This window comes from Lycorma delicatula, chromosome 5 (assembly GCF_047948215.1).
Source record: "Lycorma delicatula isolate Av1 chromosome 5, ASM4794821v1, whole genome shotgun sequence".
Taxonomy (NCBI): domain Eukaryota; kingdom Metazoa; phylum Arthropoda; class Insecta; order Hemiptera; family Fulgoridae; genus Lycorma; species Lycorma delicatula.
The window spans coordinates 143,208,300-143,236,185 of record NC_134459.1 but is presented as its reverse complement, the minus strand read 5'-3'; the positions used below and the strand labels follow the sequence as shown (position 1 = coordinate 143,236,185).

At 28.9% G+C, this 27,886-nt stretch overlaps 1 protein-coding gene across 1 annotated transcript in view; it reads left to right on the top strand.

The window, feature by feature from the left end:
- The window catches only part of PolA1 (DNA polymerase alpha catalytic subunit), a 113,668-nt gene that overhangs the window by 25,965 nt on the left and 59,817 nt on the right, over positions 1-27,886 (top strand). Inside the window, exons 9-15 of the mRNA XM_075367225.1 lie at positions 2,531-2,695; positions 5,360-5,551; positions 6,685-6,861; positions 8,920-9,136; positions 12,413-12,690; positions 18,712-18,822; positions 21,565-21,629. Coding sequence (XP_075223340.1) covers positions 2,531-2,695; positions 5,360-5,551; positions 6,685-6,861; positions 8,920-9,136; positions 12,413-12,690; positions 18,712-18,822; positions 21,565-21,629 — 1,205 coding nt within the window. The remainder of the gene's footprint in view (positions 1-2,530; positions 2,696-5,359; positions 5,552-6,684; positions 6,862-8,919; positions 9,137-12,412; positions 12,691-18,711; positions 18,823-21,564; positions 21,630-27,886) is intronic.

The following is a 27,886-nucleotide window of genomic DNA, read 5'->3' as shown; positions in this document are numbered from 1 at the left end:
GCAAGGGACTTTCTGAAAGTTAGTTACACCAACATTAAAAAAAAAACATTATATATATATATATATATATATATATATTGACATTCTACTTTTTGGCATAATCACAAAGTACCTTTTTTGGTTGTTTTGTTAACGGCTATGCTCACAGTTGGTCTTTTATAATCTAGTGTGAAGTTACATATTCAGTGTTTCGTAAATTATTAGATTTATTTAATTTTTGTTGTAGTTGGTTTTTGATAAATATCGTGATCATTCAATTAAATTTTTTAAATGGATGTTACAAAAAAAAATAAATAAAATAAAAAGCAAAGTAAAATTATAACTGTCCATGAATATTGTTTAATATTTTGAACACCAGGCTGTGACATGATGTGGGGTGAGTTAAAACATGACAGTTCTATTATCCATGAAAAAAAACCAGTCTTATCCATGAAAAAGGAAACCAAAACTGGTTTCTATTTTTGAGTCACAAAAAAAGTAAACACTTGATAGAAAAAAAGAAATACTAAGAGAAATGATGTTTGGATGGTTAGGTTATCTAAAATAGATTTTAGAAAATCAAATCTTTAAAGGGAAATGGCAGCTTCAGTGGTAAAATTCATTATTCTACTGCAGTGAATTCACTTAAACAAAGTTGGAAAACAAACATGACATTTGTTGAAAAAGAATCTCTGTACAAAAAATATAAAGAAAATGAGACTAATGTACTAAGAAATGTAAATTGCACTTTTGAAGATCTGTCAAAATTTGCTCTGAAAAAATCATATTCATTGCAGAAGAGAAAAGACTCAAAGATTGTTCAAAAGAAGATGAAAATTTTGTTTTTCTCAAATTCATCATTTAACATCCAGTAAAAAAAAAAAAATGTTCTGGGGATATTTCTTTATTGAAGGACTCCATTAGTTTGTTCTTATTGAAGGAATGATCAATACAGAACATTTACAGCAAGTTCTGCCTCTTGTGTAAAGCAAAAAATGGGTGTTTTAGCAAACCTCACCCTCTGACATTTTTCAAAAGGGGTAAAAAAAAAAATCATAAGTAATAATAATATCCATTTCCTAGACCGATCAGCAAATTTGCTGGATCTTAACCGTTTTGATAATTTATGGGCAATATGCAACAAGGATAAGGTAACAAGGAATAAATGTTTAACAGTACAATCCATGTGTGTTACTGGAATGAAAAATTTAAAGAATAGTGTATAAAAATAATTCAATCAATGTGAAAATGAATTCTGATGATGTGATGTGGTAAAGTAACAAAGTGGTGTAGAGTGTTTAAAGATGGTAGAACAAACATACAGGATGAACAGAGGAGCGGATGACCATCGATTACGATAGACGTGTTTGTTGACAAACTTGATCAGCTAATTTGCAAAGATGGCTGTTCACTGTGGATAAACTTCATGAAATGTATCCAGAAGTTGATTGAAATTTTCTGTGTGAAACGGTAACCAAACATTTGAATTTTCAAAAACTGCATGATGGGTTCTGAAAATGTTAACAGAAGAACACAAAACAAATTGAGTTGTTTGTGCTCAGGTGTTTCCCAACTTTTGAGCTTGAGGGTGAAAAGTTCCTCAATTCCATTTTAACTGGGGTTGAAACCTGGGTAGCTCAATACACATCAGAGTCCAAAAGGCGATTTATGAGGTGGTGACATACTGGTTCCCCATCGGAAAAAAATTCAAAATATAAAAATATGAAAAAAATCAAAAAGGAATTTTGCTGTTTATTTTTTTGCTCCAGGTCAATTCATAAATGTTGACAGCTACCTCAAGATTCTCTGAAAGCTTCATCAGACCATTCAAAACAAAAGAAAAGGATAGCTGACAAAGGGAGTGTGTTTGTTGCACGATAATGTTCGGTATTGCACTATGCAAAGCGGTTGATCTCCTCACTAGCTTTGATAAGTTATTCTGAGCCATCCTGCCCATAGTCCTGACCTGGCACCATGTGACTTTTTTCTTTTCACCCTTCTAAAAGATCATTAAGCAGAAAACACTTTTCAACTGATGAGAAGAATGCCATATATAAATGGTCAAAGGAGATTGCGGCAGGGATTTGTGACAGGAATACGTAAGATGATACACTGAATGATCAAATGTTTGGAACTGAATGGTGGATATATAGAAAAATAGTGGTATACTTAATGTATATGTCTTATACGTTTAATTAATAAATAAATATTTTTTTGGTTTTTGTAAAATGTGACTTTATCCTTACTTTCCAAACATATCTTGCTATGTGACAGTTTGATATTCATTGTTTATTGTTAGTTACGTAGATTCATTTTTTTATGTATGCGTTGTTGTTTGTACTTTTTCAATAATGTATTTGGATGTATGAATCACCTGGATTTTGATGATATATTAATGAACAAGTTTTTAATTACAAAAAATGAACTACCATAAAGTAACAATATTTTTAAGTAATTATAAACAAGAGTACTTACCTGAGTAGTATTAAATAGTTGCTTGTTTCATTTATAATCTTATTATTTATAATTAAGTAAATTTTTAATATTTCAGGTTATGCATTTTTATTACTTGGATGCACATGAAGAATATTTTCAACAACCTGGTGTAGTTTATTTATTTGGTAAAGTATGGGATGAAGGAACCAAAGCTTACCATAGCTGTTGTGTCACAGTTAAAGATATTAATAGGAATATTTATCTTTTACCAAGAGAAGAGGTAATTTTTTTTCTCAAATGTATTTACTCAATTTACTATTGGGGAATATATAACCCAATTTTAGAATATGTCATTTCAAATTTCTTAAATTTGAATTAACAAATTTAAATTTAATTTAACATTTTAAACTTGAAATTATGAGATTGGAAAAAGACAAACTACAACTTTAAAATGAGTAATTTACACTTAAATATGAGGGGTTCCCAAAAATAACTAAAATGCATTTTTTTAAATCTATGTATTCATTGGTTTTTTTTTTTACAAAAAAACTTCAATCCCCTACAAAATACTCTTCAGCATGCCAATACATTTGTCCAGTCTTCTATTACATTGTTCATAAAATTTTTAAAATTTGTCTGTTGTGATGCTCCATTGCACCTTCCTTATATTTTTCTTCACCTCTTCCACATCAGCAAAGCGCTTTCCTTTCAGGTCCCTCTTCATTCACAGGAACAATAAAAAATTGTTCACAGCTAAATCAGGTGAATAAGGAGACTGGGGCAAGGGAATCATGCCGGTTTTTTTTTGTTAAAAATTGGCACAATGAGAGAGCTATGTGAGCATGTATATTGTCATGGTGGAAAAACCAGTTGCCCATCTTTTATAAACTGTTTAGCAGTCTTCTCAGAACCTCCAAAGTAGTAACTCTGGTTAACAGTCTGACCTGGTGGAACTAATTCCAAATGCACCATACCTTTCACATCAAAAAAACAAATGAACTTTGTCTTGATATCTGACTTCACTTGAAGAGCTTTATGGGTGAGATAACGTTATAGTCTTCCACTGGCGTGATTGTTGTTTGGTTTTTAGGGGTCATAGCCATAGTACTATGATTTGTCATCAATAATGATCTTGGAAAAGAAATCTGGGTCGTTTCATTCAAAGATAGTAAAACTGTATTAAAAAAGCATATTTTTTATGGTAGTGAAGAAATTGTACAATTGAATTTTTTACATTGAAATGTAGGTTTTGTAGGCTTTATGATTGATGAGACAACTTAACTCGTAAGTTTTAGAATGAAAATATATTACTATGTTTTGCCATTTTCTTCAAGTTAGATTAAATCAAGACAAAGGAAAATACCAAGAAAGAAATAATTAAAAGAGAAAAAAAATCGCGTCGTCAAAAGAGAATATCCAAAGCTCTCAACTTGAAAAGATTTACAATTTTCTATGATCAGGTAGATAAACGGGTTATTACAGACAAAACATGGTATTACAACTTACTTAAGTAACTTGAATATTATAATTTTTAGTGTTTTAGGACATGCAATATTCAGTGGAGTGAAGATTTTTAAAAATATTTGTTACTTATATTTAGCTTTGTTACTTTTTTATCATTATAAATAATAAATATCCTCCATAAGATTTTTCTTTAAAAATCTTAGATTTCACAGTAAATAGATTTATAACCGTAAATGGCATTTTTTTGTTCTTTCTGCTTTTGCTTGTAATTGCTGTCACATAACATACAAATGGTGCAACGAGTCTTCATGCTTGGTGCCACAGCAGTGACAACCGCACTTAAATAATTTTACTATCATTTTAGCATATCATTTGCTTTATTACCTAATACGGAATGAGACTTCATAAGATGTATTGTGGTGTTAGTATTGGCTTGCATAATTCAATTTTTTAGATTTTAATCATCATTGTGTAGCTAATATTTTGAACATTGCTACATTTTAAATTTAATATACATAATTTCATATTAAATGAAATGTAAACCACCAAAACACAGTAAATAAATAAGTTTTAAATTTACCATATTAATTCCAAGAATCGATTTTTGTGAGATGCTGTATCTTCAGTTGATATTTAATTCTATAATTCATTTTGACTTGCTTGGTTAAAGGTTAATTGTAATGCTCCAAGTTTTATCAACTGTTATGAAACAACACAAAAATACATTTTTCTTTCATTGAAACTGCCCCAAAATTGTGATTAGAAATGTTTAATCATTCACACTTTTGTTCGATTGTGAATAAAAGATGATGTTATCTTGCAGACAGTTTTCTCACATGTAAATATTCATTTAAAATATGATTCTTTTGTTCATTTGAGATGTCTGCCATCTTAGCAATCTCATGTGCTATTAATTTTCTATCCTCCATCATCATATCATGGGTTTCAAAATTATGTGCAATCAAATCCGCAGCAGGGCATCCAGAATGTTCAGCGTTATTTGTGCTCATATGACCACTCCAAAAGTAACCAATCCACTAATAAACTGTTCTAATCTATGTAGCTGATTCATGTAATGTTTATCTGTCTTGATTTTAGTTCACTGTGTGGTATTAACCTTTCAAAAAGTAATTTTTTACCACTGTACATCCATTTTTTTACAAATCTCAAAACTTGACTGACTCCAACAACTGAACAACTATCAACAAAATTATAAATATGTATGATTGAAACTTAATGTTTGCTCCTAGTGGAGTCACAAGAAATTAAGAATGACCTTAATAGTTATACTACAAGTGCCATCTCTTGACTTTGCATGAACTTATTAAACATCTGTAATAGATACAAATCATGAAAATGGATATTTTATTTACTTGCCCTAAAAGCGAGTAGATAGTTTAAATTTGTATGTAGTTGTAAAATACATTTCTTAAGAATTTGATGTGATTTGTATGTATTATTTTTCTTTCTGTTTTTTTAGTGTGTTAATGTGTTCACTGGTGAATCTACTGGTAAACCTGTTTCAATGCAAGATGTTTATGAAGAATTTGATAAGAAAATATCAGATACTTATAAGATATTACAATACAAGTGCCGTAATGTTTCCAAAAGCTATGCTTTCAATAAGGCTGATGTACCATTAACTTCTGAGTACCTTCAAGTTAAATATTCTGTAAGTTCTTGTGTGTGTGTGAGAGAAAGAAAGAATGTGTGTGTGTGTGTGTGTGTGTGTGTGTGTGTGTGTGTGTGTGTGTTTGTGTGTGTGTGTGTGTGTGTGTGTGTGTGTGTGTGTGTGTGTGTGTGGCATGTTGTGTGAGAAAAAAATTAAATTTTTTACATCCCATTCAGTGTGTATGTATGTAATTATATGCTCAAATAGTTTTCAGTGTGAATTATTTTGTAATTATTTTTTATATTTAACATATTTCTCGTAGTGTTTACATTCTAAACAATTAATATGGGCTTTAATTATCTAACTTTTTATTTTAAATAATAAGTTGTGTTTTTGAGATGTTACTTTGATCAAGGTTTTATCCCCATGGTTTCCATTGTTTAATTCGGGCAAATGTTAAGCCAGTTCCTTTTCTTTTATACCTTCCCACTCCTTTGTGATGTATACTCCTTATGTGTTATTATTTATTGATCAGATTAAAAGATTTGTTTATTTATGCCAAAACATAATGTTCATATTCATATATTCATATTTACTGAAATTAACTAGATTTTTATTTTACATTTGACACCTTCATTCTTATTTACCACAGACTGGTTGTATATTGAGCATAATTACTTTTGTAGAAGGAAGGAATTGAAGCATCTTATAACTCAGGTGTTTTGTTAGTCACATTTATAACAAACCAGAACTAATAGCGTAAAAAAAACAAATTTAATTTACTAAGCATTTGGCACCGTTGGTATTAATATAATAGTATAAATTAAATTTCCACTTACCAACAACTTAAAAAGATAATAGTCGCAAACATCTTACAAACATGATGTTACTGTCTTGTAGATGTACAAATTAATTTTATTCTTGTCGACCGATTATTATGAACATAACAGTTTAATTTAAAAACGATTATTGATTTGAATTTAAATTAACAGCTTTTAGAAAATCCCTGAAGATGGAGAACAGCTCCGAAAGTACTAGGATTTACACTTTTTAAATTGTTGGGAAGTGAAAATTTAATTTATTCAAATTATTATATCTCTCGGTTAGAACAATGCGTTATATACATTGTTTAAGTTGAGAAGTGGATTTTTTTTTTTTAAATTTGAATGTGTTTAATGATTTTTTTTTTTCAGGCCAAATTTCCAAAATTACCTGCTGATTTAAGAGGTGAAACATTTTCACATGTATTTGGTGTTAATAGTAGTTTTCTAGAATTATTACTTATGGATCGTAAAATAAAAGGTCCACGGTGGTTAGCTATTAAAAATTCAGAACCAGTTACTAATCATATTAGTTGGTGTCGTATGGAGGTATGTATTCTTTACTAGCAAAAAAAAATTTTATTTTTATTTAAAATGATGTTTTCAATATTCTTAGATGGAAGATATATGGGGGCTATTCAAAAATAACTTATGTTTCGTTGTTGTTCACAAAGGATTAGGGTCGTTGCTAACCTGACTCAGTATGTTATGAGCTGTGCTGCTGAAGAACTATAATGCAATCTGTTGATTTTTATAAGTATTTAAAATGTGTGCTGCTATAGAAAAGCTCACCAGTTGTGAAGCAAGATCAGTTATTAGATTTAATTTTCGAAAAAATTACAAACACATTGATATTTATTAGAAACTATATTGATGTTTATTGGAAAGACATTATGAGTGAAGGTGTATTGAGGCAGTGGTGTATCATGTTTAAAAGTGGCCATTCAAATGTTCGTGATAAAAAATTATGTGGTTGGCCTCTGTTCTGTTTGATAAACTGATAGCAAAAGTTGATGAAAAGAATTATGCTAATTGGTGCTTTACCATTATAGAGCTTTCATCTGAGTTCCTGAAAATTTCAGATAGTCTTTTGCATGAAATTGTGATGGAAAAGTTGAGTTTGTTTTGTGCTCGATGGGTTTCAAAATGTGGTTGAGAAATCAGCCAGCAGAATATTTGATGAAGAAATGACAGGAGTTTTGCACAAATGTGACAAATGTCTGAGTTGATTTTGTGACTATGTAAAAAAAATTAAGGATGTATTTTCAAATTATATATTATAAATTTTTTGTTCCATCAGGTGTTGTTTTTTTAATACCAAAATGTAGGTAATTTCTGGACAACCTTTATATGTATATTTTTTAAAATTATTTATCAGTTGATATAATAAACTCCATGATGAAGTTGTAGCATATCTATCTGCCTTTTGTCCAGAGGTTCCAGTTTCAAGTCCTGGTTCCTGAGGTCGATAGGGAAATTCTGACTTCCTATTTGGAATCGTGCCCAAAAAAACACAAGGTTCAGCAAATATTGACCATGTAACAAAATCATTGTTGACCAGTGTAATTAGTTGGTTTATATATATATATATATATATATATATATATATATATATATATATATATATATATATATATATACAGTATGTAAAAGAATGCTTACTACTTAGGATCAGTACTTGCAATAATATAGTTGCTACCGTGTTCACATGGAGCGGCGGTCTCATTAAAATTCAATCATTCAAAAAATTAATTTATTATAAAACTATATGGTGGATCCTGTTACATATCCATGCGTAAAATAATGCTTACTACTATCAGTGCAGAGATTATATACGCATAAGTTTGAAGTCTTATAAAAGAAGAAGGAAATATCAGTCCATTGGATGGACTGATTTGGATGAAATTTGCTGTAATGATTTATGTATATAGTGAGTGCATTAATGGTATTTAATTTTGGTTGTAATTTGTTAAGGGAGCAGGGAGGTATGGAGATACAGGGGGAAAATATGTTTTCTTTTGAACTTTCTGAACTTGAATTCCCTCTTGTTCGAATTAGATTGTTCCATTACTTAGTATGTCACTTTGTTGATGTATTCAAGTAATTTCATTCAGAAGTAGGAGATAAACCTAATTTTTTTTTAATGTAATGCAATTTTTTTTAGTTATTGTTTTGTTTGATTTCATCAGACTTAATAAATTGATTTTTATGAAATTTTTTATGATTATTTCTGAATATGGGTAAGCATGTATCTACTCAAAATTTTATTCAGAGAATAATTATTTTTACATAATTCAAAATCTCTTAGGAGGCTTTTATATTTGTATGGCTTAGCAAAACATCCAGTACATTTTAATCCTGACAGTATTTGTAGCTTAAAGAAGAATTATTTATGTTGGTATATGTTGGCTAATGAAGTTATTGAAGCTAAGGACTTGTGAATAATTTCTCTGCTATGTAGTAGTCTGCGGAGGATGAAGCCCTCCATAGCTAGAGTGGATAACATTGCCAGAATCAACAGTAAAGTTATGCAATTGTTTGACAGCTTTTTTAGTGTTATAATATTAATTGATTTAATTTACCGAAATTTTTGTATTAATGTTTTAGGTAACGTGTTCTGGTGATGATTTACTTACTAGTGATATATTCAGTGAATTAAGCAATAAACTATTACCACCTTTAACTGTATTGACGTTATCATCACGCATCATTTACAATAAACGTACATTGAACAATGAAATTATTTGTATATGTGGTCTTGTTCATTATAAATTTCCATTAGATGGAGCTGCTCCAAAACCTCCATTTCAGCAACATTTTTGTGGTATGGTATAATTTTTTTGTGTTAACTATATTAAACATAATAAATTTATTACTTATTTCAAAATTAATTGTAAATTTATAAAAATATTTTATTTATTTGGTTAAAATTCTAAACAATTTATGTCTTTTATTTTGTTTCTGTACTATATATATATATATATATATATATATATATATATATAGTATATACATAATGTAGGTACTTATCATTCTGTAATGTTTAGTTAGTTGATCTTTTAGTTAAAATTTTAATTAATGAAATATTTGGATCTTACAAGGGAAGGCACATCGGTTCAAATCAACTTCATCTCTTTTTAACTTTTTTTTTCTTAATTTATTTATTTTTTTTTGTCTTCAGTCATTTGACTGGTTTGATGCAGCTCTCCAAGATTCCCTATCTAGTGCTAGTCGTTTCATTTCAGTATACCCTCTACATCCTACATCCCTAACAATTTATTTTACATATTCCCAACGTGGCCTGCCTCATAATTTTTTCCTTCTACCTGTTTTTCCAATATTAAAGCGACTATTCCAGGATGCTTTAGTATGTGGCCTATAAGTCTGTCTCTTCTTTTAACTATATTTTTCCAAATGCTTCTTTCTTCATCTATTTGCCGCAGTACCTCTTCATTTGTCACTTTATCCACCCATCTGATTTTTAACATTCTCCTATAGCACCACATTTCAAAAGCTTCTAATCTTTTCTTCTCAGATACTCCGATTGTCCAAGTTTCACTTTCATATAAAGCAACACTCCAAACATATATTTTCAAAAATTTTTTCGTGACATTTAAATTAATTTTTGATGTTAACAAATTATATTTCTTACTGAAGGCTCGTTTAGCTTGTGCTATTCGGCATTTTATATCGCTCCTGCTTCGTCCATCTTTAGTAATTCTACTTCCCAAATAACAAAATTTTTCTACCTCCATAATCTTTTCTCCTCCTATTTTCACATTCAGTGGTCCATCTTTGTTATTTCTACTACATTTCATTACTTTTGTTTTGTTCTTGTTTATTTTCATGCGATAGTTATTGCGTAGGACTTCATCTATGCCGTTCATTGTTTCTTCTAAATCCTTTTTACTCTCGGCTAGAATTACTATATCATCAGCAAATCGTAGCATCTTTATCTTTTCACCTTGTACTGTTGCTCCGAATCTAAATTGTTCTTTAACATCATTAACTGCTAGTTCCATGTAAAGATTAAAAAGTAACTGAGATAGGGAACATCCTTGTCAGACTCCCTTTCTTATTACTGCTTCTTTCTTATGTTCTTCAATTATTACTGTTGCTGTTTTGTTCCTGTACATGTTAGCAATTGTTCTTCTATCTGTATTTGAATCCTAATATTTTTAAAATGCTGAACATTTTATTCCAGTCTACGTTATCAAATGCCTTTTTTAGGTCTATAAACACCATGTATGTTGGTTTGTTTTTCTTTAATCTTCCTTGTACTATTAATCTGAGGCCTAAAATTGCTTCCCTTGTCCCTATACCTTTCCTGAAACCAAATTGGTATTTTCCTAACACTTCTTCCACTCTCCTCTCAATTGTTCTGTATAGAATTCTAGTTAAGATTTTTGATGCATGACTAGTTAAACTAATTGTTCTGTATTCTTCACATTTATCTGCCCCTGCTTTCTTTGGTATCATGACTATAACTTTTTTTGAAGTCTGATGGAAATTTTTCATAAATATTACACACCAGTTTGTATAATCTATCAATCGCTTCCTCACCTACACTGCGCAGTAATTCTACAGGTATTCCGTCTATTCCAGGAGCCTTTCTGCCATTTAAATCTTTTAATGCTCTCTTACTTTTTTTAACTTTTTTAATTTAAATACATTGCTAAAAAATTGTTAACCTGTGATTGTAAAAAATTTTTACAACAAATAATAATTCAATAATAATAAAAAAATGTAAGAAAAATTCATAAGTTATTAGTAAAATAAAATATTATGTACTTTTATAAATGTGTTTGTGTAATCTAATAGGTATTATATTACATATGTAATATACATGTATGTAATATACATGTAATAGATTTGGTGAAATATCTGATTATTTAATATTAATTGAAAATTATAGTTTAGAATTGTATTATTTTTGGATTTTCTAATTTAGTTTCTGTTAAATTTTATTTAATTATTCTGGAATTTATGTTTAATTTTATCTACATTAAAGTTAACTGCAGAATGACTTAAAAATAGACCTCACAAGAACAATATATTCATTGAGGCATACATGCCTGATCTTTAATAAATTGCAAATAAAGCAAATTTAGTTCATTTAAATCTTTGGTTTGATATATTTTTTTTGATCTTAATTTGCGTACACGTTCTCAAGTTTTCAAATTTTCTCCCTCTTTATATTCATCATCCTCTTTTAATCTTTTTATTATTTCCTTGGTCTTAATGTTTTCTTCCTCCTTATATTTATCATCTTCTCTTCATGTTTTTTTTCTTTGTTTGCAACATTTTCTTCCTGTTTATGTTTATCATCTACTCTGAATCTTTTTACTCTTTCTTTAGTTTTAACAGTTTCTTCTTTATATTTATAATTTTCTCTTAATTTTTTTATTCTTCCCTTGTTCTTAACATTTTCTTCCTTTCATATTCATCTTGTAGTAGTTTTTTGAGATATATTTCTTCATGTTATCTTCCTTTTTTCTGTATGATTGTTTCTTTTTCATTTTTGATTAAACACCAAATAATCCAGTAATAAAAACTCAATATTTTACACCGTAAGGTCGAAATGAACATTTGTAACCAGTGTACAGGAGTTCACTAAATGGAAGAGTTTAATTATTATTAACTTTTATTTATATTACACAACAAAAATCTAAAACTGTTGTTAATCAGCAACTCATGAAGATACAAATAATACTGATCTAGTAATATGAGTAATAAAGGGACTTTTACTCTTTCCTAATATTTCATGTAAGACTATTGAATTAAAATTATATAAATGTTTGATGTTAATAAAAACTAATATTTTAGCAATTGTGTAACTCTGACCACTTTATTAAAGAATTGGAGGATCGTATCTCACTTTCAAATGAAATAAGTGTAAATGACGTGCAGCAAAAATGTGTATATGTAATTTAATAGATGTACAAGGCAGTCATGTGGTGTCCACATCAGATTTTTTTACAAACACGTTCAGAAAAATCTTATTTTGATAGCTGTTTTATGGATTATTTCTTTATAAATTTTTATATTAATATAATGGTAGATTCTGATATTTAATTTTAATTTTTTATTTATTTTTCAGCAATGACAAAATTTTCTGATCGTCCATGGCCTCTTAATTTAAAAAATGAACTTTGTAAACAAGAGTCAGTATCATTACATTTAGAAAAATGTGATTCAGAGAGAGCTCTATTAAATTATTTTATGGCTAGATTATGCCGAATCGATCCTGATTTAATCGTATGCCATGATTTTGTTGATTTTGAATTAGGTGTATTATTAAAAAAATTAACTGATCATAAAATACCAAATTGGTCAAGACTTGGCAGATTAAAAAGAGCTAATAAATTACAAGGAAGAGTAAGTTATTTATTTATTTATTTATTATGGAAAAAATTGTGTTACAAATCTTATTTTTTATTTGTATTTCTTTATTCCGTCCATTTATATATATATATATATATATATAACATAAATAATTATATATATATGTTATATATATATATATATATATATATATATATATAACATATATAACATTTTCCTAAAAATTGCACGTAATATAATATTTGAATATCTACCATATCAATAGACCTATCAGCAATATTACTATTTAATTATCATCTTTGGCTTAGGTTTTCTTAGTGCATTAATAAACAAATAACTAACATTTTCTATTCAATAACTTCTGTATTATTTTGATTAAGATACAGTATGTATATCTATTTGCATGTTTTATCTTTTTTATTATAATTGTTATATACGGTGTTAAAAGAATGGAACTACTAGAAATCAAAATATTTCTAAGTGAAATGATAAACAAATAATGAATGAATATATTAAATACTTATATCGGGTGTGCAACTTAAAATCAAACCGCTATAGACTAAACACAGTTGTGGCATGTAACATTTTTAAAATGAAATGAAAAATGTAAATTAAATTTGATTCTGTATTTATATTAGAAAAATTTGTTTACCAAATTTTTACAGAAAAATTTTCAAAGTGAGTGCTCTGTGCAGCGATTCTTTTTTTGTGCTTTACTGGTCATATTGTATCACCTTGACACAAAATATTGTTTTCAATCCTGTCAATTTCTTATTCACCTTTAGTTCATCAGTAGTATGGGGATTTGATTAATAATCTGTCCTTTAAATAGCCCCAAAATAAAAATCACAGCCTGACAAATCTGGGGATTGCGAAGGCCACAGTCTCTGCTGATGGTTTTTCTTTTGTGAAAGCTGCTTGAACATGTGCTAGTGAGTTGTTTGATATGTGACATGTTGCTTCATTTTGATGGCAGAAGTTGTACTGTTTTCACGATCTGTTAATATTATACAGTACATTTCTATATTGACAATCTGATGAAAAAATATTGGCCCTGCTAATATCAGTTTTAAAGCTGACTCTTGAGCTGGTTTGGTTCAATTTTATGTTGAACAAGTGATATATATGAGGGTAAATCAATTATTACCCGCAATTTAGTTATATTTTTGTTTATGTTGGTAGTACTGTCGTGTTGCGTAGATGACGCATGCTTGGTGTATTGTTGTTATGTCTGTGCAGGTTTGGTGCTGCTAGGTTAGTTCCATTATCGCTGCATTATTGCTGTTCAGTGATCCGTTTTTTGTGGTTGGAAGATGTATCAGGGGCCGAAATTCATCTAAGACTTTCAATACAGTATGGGAACAGTATGTTGCCACAACTGAGTGTCTAAGAATGGATTGAAAAATTAAAAAATGATCGCACAAGTTTTACACATGACGAAGGAGCTGGACGACCGTTTACCGCCACAAATGAGGAAAACATTGAGCGTGCATGTGACATGGATTTCTTAGACAGACGAGTAACTATTGATGAAGTGGTACATTGTCTGTAAATTAGTCATGGTTCTGTTTATGAAATCATCCACAACAGACTTGGTTTTCATAAAAACTGTGCAAGATGGGTCCCAAAACAACTCACACAGTTGCATAAACAAACGTGCTTGGACATCTGCCAAAAACATTTGGATCGCTATGGTAACAATCGAGACATCTTCTTAGACAGAACTGGTGACTAAACATGGATCCATCATTACTAGCCGGAGAGTAAACGGCACAGTATGGAATGGAAACATCCAAATTTGCCCTGCAAAAAAAAGTTCAAGAAAAAAGTCCAACCATCCACGTTCAAGACCCAACCATCTGCAGGAAAACTGATGCTTATGGTTTTTTGGGATTCACAAGGCCCAGTACTGGAACATTATGAGGAAAGGGGCATGACAATAAACAGTGAGCGTTACAGTGAGATGCTTACTGCCAAGCTGAAGCCTGCAATTTGAAGCAAACGCCGAGGACTGCAGTCGAAAGGTGTTGTTGCATGACAATGCCCATCCACATACTGCTGCCCACACTGCTGAAACGCTCCAGAAACTCCACTTTGAATTACTGGCTCATCCTCCGTATAGTCCTGATCTTGCCCCTTCTGACTACCACTTGATTGGTTCGCTCAAAAAGGCATTAAGGGGCTGTCGATTTTCCTCAGACAAAACAGTGAAAGAAGCGGTGCATCCCTCTCTCGCAGCTCAACCGAAAACCTTCTTTTATGAGGGCATCAGGAAGCTTGTGTAACGATGGATCAAGTGTGTTGAAATGCAAGGGGACTCTGTTGAAAAATGATGTATGTGTAAGTTTCCTATTTGTAATGCAATAAAATTTATAACTACATTGCGGATAATAATTGACTTACCCTCATATTACATAGTTTGTTTATGTAAAATTATAATAGATTATTGATAATAAAACATTGTTATTTAAAATATATTGTTTACTTAATTGATAAATGTACATTTAAATATTTATTAAAAGTACTTTTATATTTAATTTATTTAGCAGTAATAAAAATAACTATAACAATATTTTGTTTGGGTAAGGTAATAGATGTTCAATATGGTTGAAAATGTATTAAGCCAATTTATATTACCATCAGGTTTTCATTTATTAAGTTTTTTTATAATAGGTCTTTCTGGATATCAAATTTTTATTGATTCATTTATTAAGCTAGTTTAATTTGAAAATCCTTGTTTAATATATTGTAGATTTTTAGACTGATAAAACCAAAAGATTTTCCAAATAATTAAGTGGTAACTTTTAATGAACAAAGTAACTCATTTTCTGCTCTGCTTATTTTTTATATCAAACCATCATGTATTATTATCTTATATCGGTTGTAACGCTCTTAGAATCTCTAGTTATGTTTAATTAGTGTAAAGGTAGTGTATGATTAGTTTTTTATTTGTACAAAGTAAAGAAAGTATTCTGATCATGAAAAATTTTAGTTTTCAGATTTCAATGGAAATATCCATTTTGATCATCCCTGAATCCATTTTTACTAGTTTCAGCGTGACGTCTGTACGTACATATGTATGTATCTCGCATAACTCAAAAACAATTAGCCGTAGGATGTTGAAATTTTTGATTTAGGATTGTTGTAACATCTAGTTGTGCACCTCCCCTTTTGATTGCAATCGACTGAACCAAACATGTCCAAAAAATTTGGATTTTGGACTTTTTCTTAATTACAGTAATAAGCCCTCATTGAGAGCTTTTCATCATAAGTGTTACTTATTCTCATTGGTTCCAGAGTTATAGACAAATCAAAATTTAATTAATGAAATAATTGGGTCTTAAGGAAAAGTACATCGGTTCAAATCAGACTTCATCTCCTTTTTTTTTTAACTTTTTTTAAAATTTAAATATATTGATTTATTATAATTATTAACCTCTCTTGTAAAAAACTTTTTACGATGAGTAATAATTCAATAAAAAAAAAAAAAAAATGAAAAAAATCAGAAGTTTTAAATGAAATAAAATTTTATAATTTTTTAAATATATATATTTCACTTTCTTGTAGACACGATAACTGCCGTAAGTTTGCACCGATCACTTTCAAATTATTTGCTAAAAATAACTCGATCCAAAATCTCTGTCGAGTTCGTTAACTACCAAAATCGGACCATGAGGGTAGAAATGGGGTGGCTTTTTCAAAAATCAAAATATTGCTATAACTTTCTTATTAAGTAAAATATCAAATTTGCTAGTTCCTACTCTTCTTTGGATAAGGGCCTAAAACTTATCTAAGTAAAGTTTTTTGATATAACCAACCATTGGCCCTGGGGGTGGAAAAATGGGGTTTCATTGACAAAAAAAAACCATAACTCCCTTAATAGGCAAGTAACAAGTCACTTTAAAGTGGTTGTTTAGTTCTCTAAACATTACCTAAAACTTTTGTCTGAAACAATTTTTGATATGACCAACCTGTACAGCAAGGATGACCAAAATGTTTCTGGAATTGTAAGATGGTGCTTGTCATATGCTAAACATGTGAAACTTTTTTTTCACATACAGCTATTGTCATATTGAGTAAATTTGAAGTTTTTTTTTACTTTAAGGTGGAAATTTTTTTTATCCCCTACTTAGCACCGGTGAAATCTACCTTCGCCTTCTGGCGTGCTGAAAGGGTTTCTTTTTAATTGGTAAGGATGCTGCATACGCCTATTTATTTTTTCCATGTATATCTTTTATTAGTATCGTTTGCCTTCAGTTTATTAATGAATTATCGATAATGATTAATATATTTTGTGGTCAATTACTTTGTAGAATTTGAATAAATAAATTAATAAGTCTCTTTTTTAATTTTTATATGTGGAGTGTCCAGTTTAGTTCTTTAACAACTAGCAGACTAAGGTGTTTTTTTGGCTCCTTTGTTTTCCATTGCATATATGAGGGACGTTCAATAATTAACAAGACAAATCTATGTAAAGAAAAAATTATTTACTCAATGACAATGAAACTAATGCTACTTTTCAACATAGTCTCTAGCAACAATTAGACACTTGTTTCATCATTCTGATTCCCACAGCATAGAAGTCTTTACCTTGCTGTTTGAACCATTTGTATACTTCTTTTTTGACCGTTTTATTTGTAACTTCTTGCCATGTAAAATATCTTTGAGTGTGTCGAACAAATGATAATCGGATGGGGCGAGGTCTGGAAAGAGGTCTATAAGGAGGATGTGGCATTTCTCCCATTCTCTGAGTGATGTGGGGTCATGCAAGAGAATCACATCTTTTGAGGTAGGCCCTGACAATTTCACTTTATTGTGGGTTTCACTTTCTGTTGGAGCATGTTCGAATTGTACTCACTGTTAACAGTACGTTATTAGTTTTGAGTTTTTTTTTGTGGGCAAATCCAGATGTTTCCACTCAAGACTTTTTCATTTGGATTCAGGCTCGAAATGTTCTATCCACTTCTTACGTAGAAAGTTCTGCTTCAAACCGTACTTTGAGCTCAGAACAGGTGTGAATCCAGTTATCTTTATGTGCTTGAGTCATCTGTCTTGGAACCCATCTCGGAACATGCTTTATGATAATTCAGCATGTCATGAATGATTGAATGCACGATTCCAACTCTAATGTTACACAAACTAGGAATTTGGGAAATTTCGATTCACCTGTCTTTGCAAATAAAATCATTTATGCAATTTTGCAGCATGGTAGTAAAAAGTTTAACTGTTTTTCCAGAGCTATAGAGATCAGTCACACTTGTTCTGCCCAAATTAAACTGTTCCACCAACTTATACATGTTATTGTGGTTTAAACATTTTTTACCATACTGTTTCAACATTCTTGAGTAAAGTTCTGCCGGTTTCAGACATTCTGAAAATTGATATTTCCGTTGAAATCTGAAAACCGAAATTTTTCGCTATCACAATACTTCCTTTACTTCGTACAAGTAAGTAAAAATAGATGTGATTAAAGTTTCCATATTAATTACTTAAAATACATAAAATAATTTTAAGGTAAATATATGAAGGTACTAGATTACGATAAAATAAATCAAAATTCAGATGGTATTAATGAAAATTATTTGAGGACGTATTTTCTTACAAGATTTCTTTTATAATTTCTGTAAAAGAAAAATTTTTTCAATTGCATTTTAAATAAATTGATGGCAAGATTTTTTACAATTGTTTGGTAAGATATTAAAGGATTATACACCACCCCTTTCTCATCAACTGAATTATTGATTTAACAGAAACAGTTCTGCACAATAACACTTTATCTATTAAGCTGAATCTATAACACTATAATCAGTTGTGAACTGTTGAGTTTACAATAACAGTTGTCCTGTCAGTAGTTTGGTAGAGATGGATATTATTATTTAAGAATACGTGCCTTTTCTTTTTACTTTAAAATTTATAGTGAAATTTTCATAAAATTTTTTTTTCATATACTTGAAAATTTATAGTGTAATTTAGGCATTTTAGATTAAAAATATATTTTACAGTCCTTTCATGTAAAAAAAAAATTGTTACATTAATGTATTATAATATTTTCAGATGCATGTGATAAGGAGTGCATTATGTGGAAGATTATTATGCGACATGAAAATATGTGCGAAGGAACTTATAAGAGCCAGGTCATATGATTTGGATACTTTGTGTCAAGAGGTATGTAATATTAAATTAGCTCTGATTGTAACAATTTTTTTTTGTTGTAATTATCAATTTATAATTGATTACAGTAGATACCCTGTGTATAAAAAGTTATTTAACTAGGGAGAGTTTGATATTCATGCAAAGTCAAGAGATGGCACTCATAGTATATTGTTGAGATCATTTTTAGTTTCCTGAATTCCACTAGGGACATACACCGACTTTCACTCAGATACCAGTCATTCGAGTCTTTTCAAGCATTATAAACCTAAAGCTAAATTGGATAAATATTACGATGAGTCAGCTCCAACAATTAGAACAGTTTACAAGTAGTTTGGTTATTTTCTGTATCGTCATATAAGCACAAACAACACTAAATGTTCCAAGTGGCCATTTGAGGTTACAACACAAAGAATAGTGAAAAATCCATGATGTGGTGATGGAAAGTTAAAGATTGAAAGCATGTGAGATCACTAAGATGGTATCGATGGTAAGAGGTATCGTATTTAATATAAATATTTACATCTGGGGAAAACTACAAGGTGGTTGTTATCCTTCACTCAGTCAATTAAAAGTGTAAGGAAACATTTCTAACACGTTCGAGGCTGTTTTAATGCAATTAAGACAAATTTTTACAATTTCATTACAGCTGATGAAACTGGGATACATCACTACTGACTGACCTGTAACTGAGGAGTGCCTAAACACTGGGTTGCATGTAGGGACTCACTCCTTAGTGGCAAAAACTGCAAGAAGGCAAAAACCATTCCATCAACAAGAAATATGATATCTATTTTTTTGGGATGCTCATGGCTTTCTGCAGAAGGCTAAACGAGGTCATATTATCTATCAGCTGGATTGTCTAAATGAGAAAATAAGGAAAATTTTGTCTTGTTTCAAAATTTAAAGAAGTGACTTGCTGGAAAGAAATTTATCTGTATTAATGAAGCTATTGCCGAAATATCTGCCTACTATAAGGACAGGATTGAAAAACTTTAGCATTGTTGGTCTAAGTGTACAGACTTGAAAGGAGATTATGTTGATAAATAAAAAAGATTTTTCACAAAAAAATTGCTTCTATTTTTGTGCAAATCTGTCAATACCTAGCAGAGTGCTATAAACATTGACATAATTAACATTACGTACATACATAAATTTTCTTAATTTAAACTATGCATTTAAAACTATAATGTTATATGTACGTTAATAATAGTTTGTAGAGATTTGCAGTAATTTCTATTTTTTATTGGCTGAAACAGATTACAAATAAAGTATGGTAACAAATCTTTTTTGTCATATAAAGTGTACTTGTTGCATATTTTTTTATGTAAAGATTCCTGTGTGATTTATTTTTAGAATTTACATACACTTGCAGAAAAATAACATTTCACTGAATAATTTTATGTAACTTAAATAAAGTCCTGATTAATATTAGTTGAGTTATAAGCAATTGAATTTTTTAAAAAGTAATGGATGAATTTTTGCTTAAAGGGCTTGAACATTTAAAACTGCTATATTTTAGTTACATCAATACTTTTAGAAGATAAAAACTAACACAGTTAATTAACTGAGAAAATTAAGTGCAAACTTAATTTTTTTTTCATAATTGATTACACTATGTCCAATATTCAAATTTCTTTGGTATAATGCTGTCTTATGCATCTTTTATTGAAGTTATGCATCTGGGCCTTTCATCCAGGAAGTTCTGTGTTCAAGTATTAGCCTGTTGTGGCATTTTTTCATTTGCTATAAAGTCGTTGACTAAACTTAAGGGACTAATTCAGGACATCAAAATAAAAAAAGTTCATATATGTCCTGAAAAGTTCATGTAAATGTCCTATCTCGCTTCATTTTTCCTCTGCTGTCATTTTTTTTTCAGTAAAAATCTAAATATTAAGAATGGATGAGATATTTAATTAAATTTTATGACAACATTACAACATAAATTAGTTAGAAAACGTTGCCTTTGGTAGCCATTTAAAGTTTTTAATCATTAATAGCTCCATAAATATTAGTTGTATCTAATTATGTTTTATTATATAAAATGTTAAGACTTTTATTTGAACAAAATGACCCCTCATTAGTTTAAATTGATTGATAAAAGAATGAAATGTGCTGAAATTGTTCAAGTGATCCCAAAAATTCTGTAGTCCAACAGTTATGTGTCTGTTTCCTGTTTTCACTTGCTAATAATATAAATAATTATTAATTCAGTTAGTGAAGGAAGTGAAAACAGACATATAGACATAAATTTTTATTCAAAAAATTTGATGTGTGACTAATGACTTCCTTGTACACCTATTAAATTACATACACACATTTTTGTCGCGATTACAATACTTCCTTTACTTCATACAAGGAAGTAAAAACACAAAATGACAGAAAGGGGGAAAATGAACCAAGGTATCATTTGTCCACAGGAATTGTTTAATTTATTCTGATGTCCTGAATTAGTACCTTAAATTTTTAACTAAACTGGAGACTAGAAATTAGTTTCTAATCTAGAAAAATACTAATTTGAATATTATGAAGCATGCTGTCAAAAAAGAAACCTTATTTAAAAAATAAATTACATGGTAATATACTTAGGTTTAAATATAGTAAATATAGAATACAACTAAAGGCAGAACATCTATGTGGCCAATGGTTTAAAACAAACACTATCTTGATGTTTGTAAAATCATAAAAAATGTATAATTTTTGGTCTTACCATTTACTTTAGAACCTAATTTTTACAAATTGCTGTTATTTTTATAGGTTTTGCATATGAAAGAAGGCAATAGAGAAAATTTTACACAAGATGAATTAATTGAAATGTTAATGTAAGTATTGATATTTATACTAAAATTATTCTTATATCACTTCTCTTTCCCCAGTATATTGTAAGATACTTATCAATAACAGATGAATGCACACATGTATATATTAAAAATGTTGCCCAAAGTGTTGCAACTAATAATTACCAACAAAAAATCATAAATACAACAAATTAATAAGGAAATTTACACAAAAAGTGCTTTTCGAATCCATTAATTCATAATCAGTTATTTAAATACTATCTCAGGTAATACATTACGTTTGTCATAGGGTAAAACTAATGGTAATATTAGTTAAACGGGAACTAGTTACCAGGTAATAACTAAACCAGCTGTCAAAACAAGTACTCCTCATATTTAAACAATTTATTATGTCAGAATTTATCTGTTTATTTATAAGAGTGTTTATTTTTATATTTGCAAATGTAATATTTTTTAAATGTTCAAGTTAATTTTTTATAAATGGATCTTATGCCAAAAAGTCAACTAGTCAATAACTCTCCTTGAATATTCTTTAATACTCAAAACTGAAGCTTAAACTTCAAATGGAAATAGAAGGTATTTGTGCAGAAATTCATGATTTGACTGTTTGGGAGAAGGAATTCAGAAAGTACAACATCTATTGAGAAAGTAGCTGCTAACAGAATATAAGAAAATTAGACTACAGTGGTATAACAATTATGTAAATAATATGTAAAAATGCAGCACAATGTGGATGAGTTTAAAAACTATTGCATTTTTTATTCACCTGAAAAAAGAGACAAGTTCTGACTTGTCACAAATAAAGCGACAAAAAAAAGATTATTAAAATAGATGGTGTCTTGCCAGCTAGATTATTTAAAAGTTAATCCTCAAAAATAGATGGCTTAAAAATAGAATAGATAAAAAATAGATGGATGGCTTTGGTGTTGAAATTCATGATATGACTGTTCAGCAAAGGTTTTTTTTGAAGGAGGTCAGAAAATACAACAACCATTGAAAAAGCAGCTCCTAACAGAAATTATAAGAAAATGAGACTACTATTGGGTAAAAAATATGTATGTGATAGTTTTGATCAAAAATGATTTTCTCAAATGAAGTGTATTTCATTGTGGAACAGAAACGTCCAAAGTTTATTCAGCGAGCAAATGGATAATGTGTTTTCTCTCAGATATATTATTTTAAATTAAACATCTAGAAAAAATGTTTTTCTTTGAAGGAATCGTTGTCTTTTTCCTGTTAAGGAAAGATGAACAAAGAAAAAAATGTATAGTGATTTTAAGAAGTTGCATAGTTTTACCCTTTGTAGAAATCAAAATCTAGGTTTTTCAGAAAAAATATCACTTCCTGTCATTCTTCAAAAGCAAAAACGTTCTTGAGTAACAATAATTAGATGGGACAAGGAACTTGACCCAATATCAACCTTATTGAGAATTTATTGGTTGTATGCAGGAGGAAATCAGAAAGGCGCAGGGATTGTGCTTTTGTGAATTGGTTAATTTGACAGTTGAGGGTTGCAAGTTATGGTAGGTGGTCGTGGTTGGAAGAAGCCATACAAAGGCTAGGCAAAGGTAGGTTGTGTTAATACACTGATGGAAATGTCTGTGAGGCATCCTGACAGAAGCCAAACTGATGATTGTGATCATCAGTTTTTATCAAGTTTAGAGGGTCTAAAAGATGAATACTAGTAAAGCACATCAGGGCTAGGGCTAGGGGGAGATCACAATCTTCCCCTATGGGGGTCAGGATGTGTAATTCATATATGGTTTCAGGATGAAAAATTTAAAAGCAATGAGTAAAACTAATCCAATTTACACCAAAAAGATTGAATGAAGTGATAATGTATATTTAGGTTGTAAATATACTAACAAAACTCTATATACTGTATACTGTCATATGTTTGTGGTTTGACAAGGATATTTAGAGATAACACCCATAAAAATTCTTACAAATACAATTTATTTACTTTAGAATCACTATATATAAAATAAGTCAGTTATAAACCACAAAATACAATTTTGATTTTACTATCAAGTGTTCGGTAGAATGATGCTGGCGAGTGTTTGTCCACACTAAACGACTTACTTACTTTGACCCAACTCACAAATCGATATTTCAGAATTTTTAAAATTGTTTAAAATATTAAAAAAATAATAATTTTGATGAAATTAAGCTACATATCATTGCAGAAATAGATCTTGTTAATGAATATAGGTTTTTTTCTCGATAAATATGAGATAATCTTCGTAATTTCATGTTTTTTAATTTGAAGATGTGAAATTTTTGTTCTAACCCTAATTTTTTTTCTCCTAAGCCGTTGATAATGTGTACTTGAAATAATAAAATTTAAAAGAAAATATACTACAGCTTGTTTTAATAGTAAATACTCTTATGTAAATGAAAGTACTGAAGATGAAACAATTTTTTTAAGTCCCATCACTTCATTTAAAAAAAAAATAAATAAAAGTATTAGTTTACAAGAGATTATACTAGTTTTATTAAAAATAAATAAATAAAACAGAAAATTACCAACTTTTTCTGTTTTATTTATTTATTTCTGTTTTATGTTTTAATTTCTATTCTACAATACTATTTGGTAACCAAATAGTTCTAAGAACTATTTGGTGGCGCTTGGGTCGTGATATTTCAAAAAAATTGTATTTATGGTCTATTTAGCTCATTTTTTCAAAATATATTTATATATATATATATATTGTATTTATGTTCGATTTGGCTTATATTCAGAATATATATTAGTTATTTGAAATGAAATATTTTCACAAAAAATGGGCCCGCTAGGTGGTGCTGGTGTCGTAATATTTTGAAAAATAGTACATATAATGAATATTTGTGTGTGTGTGTGTGTGTGTGTGTATATATATATATATTACATATGCATACACATGTGTACATATATGTCTATACAAACATATATATATATATATATATATATGTCTATACAAACATATATATATATATATATATATATATATTATTTATTCATTGCGTTATATTTATTTTAATTATATTCAGTTTGGTTTACCATTTTTAAACCTGTATTTTTTTGATAACTTTGTGTCAACACTATCAAAACTCTTTTTGGTGGTAATACTGACCTGTTTTTACATTATTATTGCAATCGCTCAAATCAATGAAAATAAAAACTTTAATACTATTAGATGACTAGGTATTGACTAGAAAATTGATTGATATGAACTAAATTTCATTTTTCATTTAATTTCAGTTACTGCAGTGGATTAATTTCATATTTTACTGCAGTGAAAAAAATAGGTTTTCAGTCAAGAAGAGATTGAGTGCATTATTTGATGAGAATTTTGAAGTTTTTTTTTTTTTTCATTAAAATAAGAAGAATCTTATTATTAATAGATGATTAGTCATTGAGTAGACGTGATATATTGTCTAAAATTTCACAGAATTTTAACAAATGAACAGAAAACAAAAAATAGATGATATCAAAACTCCTAAAACAATAAAATTGTTAAGGTTTTGGCAAGAGTTTGCCATGAAAACATCGAAAATCAAAATTCAGCAATTTATTCATTTATAGTTCTTCAAAAATACATTGTCTGAATCAGAAAATTACAGATATGTATAAAAGGTGAGATGATAATTGTTATATATTTTTCCTACTTCATTTTTTTCAAACACAATCCTATACACAGTTAAATATTTTCTTTCTGTCTACTAATATTGTAACTAAATGATAGAATTTTTTTAATATAAAAAAAATACAAAATCATTGAGAAATAATTGCAGATAAACAATTTTTTAATGTATTTGAGTTCATACTTAATAACACAAATCATATAATAAGGATTCGTCAAATTTTTCTCAAATATGTTGATTGAAAATGCAAAAACTTGCCAGCCCAATTTCATACTTTTAAGAAAGAATTTGAACGAAACTTAATGTTTTATGCTTAACATTACTATTTATTCTACACAAATGCATTATGATCTCAACAATAAGTTCAACTTTGTCCGTTACGGTGAAAAAATTGTATAAAGAACAATAATCAATTTCTGATTTCAATAAAAAGATCACTTAATCAACAGATCAAGTGTTGATCAAAGATCAACATTAGGGGCAGTACCGATCATTGACAATTTAAAGTGAATGTTATACACTTTATTATGTGAACTAATTATCATTTGTCGATTTTTATTCATGTATTTATCATATTTTTCTAATGGTTAACAAATCTCACAACATTTATTAATCATATGTAATTTTACCTTTAATAAAAAATGTTCCTTGATATTTTGAAATTGACTAAAGTGACTAAAAAATTTCAAAGTGACTAAATCATTTCTAATGTCACCTTCATTCTAAAGTATCATAATTACCAGTACTGCCTCTAATTGTGTATTAATTAGCTTGGAAAAAATTAACTTATTGAATAATTATTAAAACATATTTCAATTTTGTTTTGCTATTTTGAAATTATGCAACATTTTTTCTAGAATTGAATTAATTTTTGAAACAAAGAAAATTACGAACTGTTAATATTTTTTCAGTTAATTAATTAATTATTTTCAATAATTGAATCGTTTGTACTGTCATGAATTTAGAACTAGAAAATGATCACTCATATAATTGCATTGTGAATTATTATCTTTCAGAAGCAAGTCAAGAAGTAGAACACTCACTTATGGATCATGAATTATTGGGCTTTATGAAATATGAAATCAGGCCGGCAAGAGTTTTTGCATTTTCAATCAACATATTTGAGAAAATTTGACAAATTTTTTGGTGTATGATTTGTATTATTTATATATACAAGTATAAAAAAAATGTTTTTGTTATATGATTTTCCTGATGATTCTGTATTTGCTTTATTTAAAAAAATTTCTATCATTTAGTTACAATATTAGTAGAGCAGGAAAAAATATTTAACAGTGTATATTTTTGTGTTGGAGAAAATTAAGTAGGAAAATATATAACAATTATTATCTCGCCTTTCATACATATCTGTACTTTTTTGATTCAGACAGCGTCTTTTAGAAGAACTATAAATAAATAAATTGTTGAATTTTGATTTTTGATGTTTTCAATTGAAGGCAAACTTTTGCCAAAACCTTAACAATTTTATTGTTTTGTAAAGTTACAGAAGTAATCTGTGAGGGCGGTGGCAGGTATTCCATTTTAATTTTAAAAAAATTCAAAAATTTTATTGCATCACTATTTTTGATTTTGATGATATTTAGTATTTGATAACTACCCGCCTTGTAGTGGCTAAAAAATATATTTTTATATTCTTAAAAAAAAATTATTTTTAGTAATAGACTATTTTCTAACTCGCCAATAGGTAAAAGTAGCCGTTTTTTACATTTTTTTTCCGTGGGCTGTAGCATTCATTTTTTACATTGTACAGAGAGTTAGAAACTGCTGTATAAAATGAGTAACAGTGGAACTTCATCTTAGTGTACTCAAAATTCATTTTGTTTCATAACCAAATCTTATAATGTTTACTGAAATTACGATTACATATTATTTTTTCAAAATTTAGGCCCAAAATAAACAATGAAGGGCTTAGGGTAACAAGCCTGTTTTCAACTTTTTACCTCTTAAATACTAGTAGTACTTACAAAAATAAAATTGGACTGTTACTGAGTGTCCAATAATAAAAAAAAATGGCTGCCAAATCATAAGATTTTGAAAATGTCTCATACTTATGGCCAAAAACCATGTGTGGGACGGGTGGCAAAAATTAGAGATTTTTACAGCCGTAAGTACTCTTTTATGTCCTTTAAAACCATTTAAAATTTATTTTATTAGTTTAAAGGCTTGATGAATAATGAAGACATCAAATCCGCTAAAAACACTGTTCCTTCTAACCATGAACAATATATCCAAAAAATTCACAGCATATATTTTTTCAGATAATGTAGGCCTGCTGTACAAAATATTTTGATATGCATGGATATGAATGTTTGCGTAATCCTGAATGTATACATTTTAGAAGGCTCTGTTACTGTTTTGATTTCAATGTGATATGTTATATTGTTGCTAGTGTTAATACTGTGGTTAGGTAATGTGCACTTGTTTATAAAATAATTTTATTAGCAGTGATATTATCTTTTGTGTGGTATCTTTTATTTTTAATTTTATTAATGAGAGAAATGCTTATTTTAGTTATAGAGAAACTGGGATAAGACAAAGTGAGGTGCAGTTGTTAGTTTTATATTTTTTACTAACTATATTGTTATTGTAAGAACCCTTGTATTTTATAAAAACGCTTTTTTGAGTATTCAATTGACTTT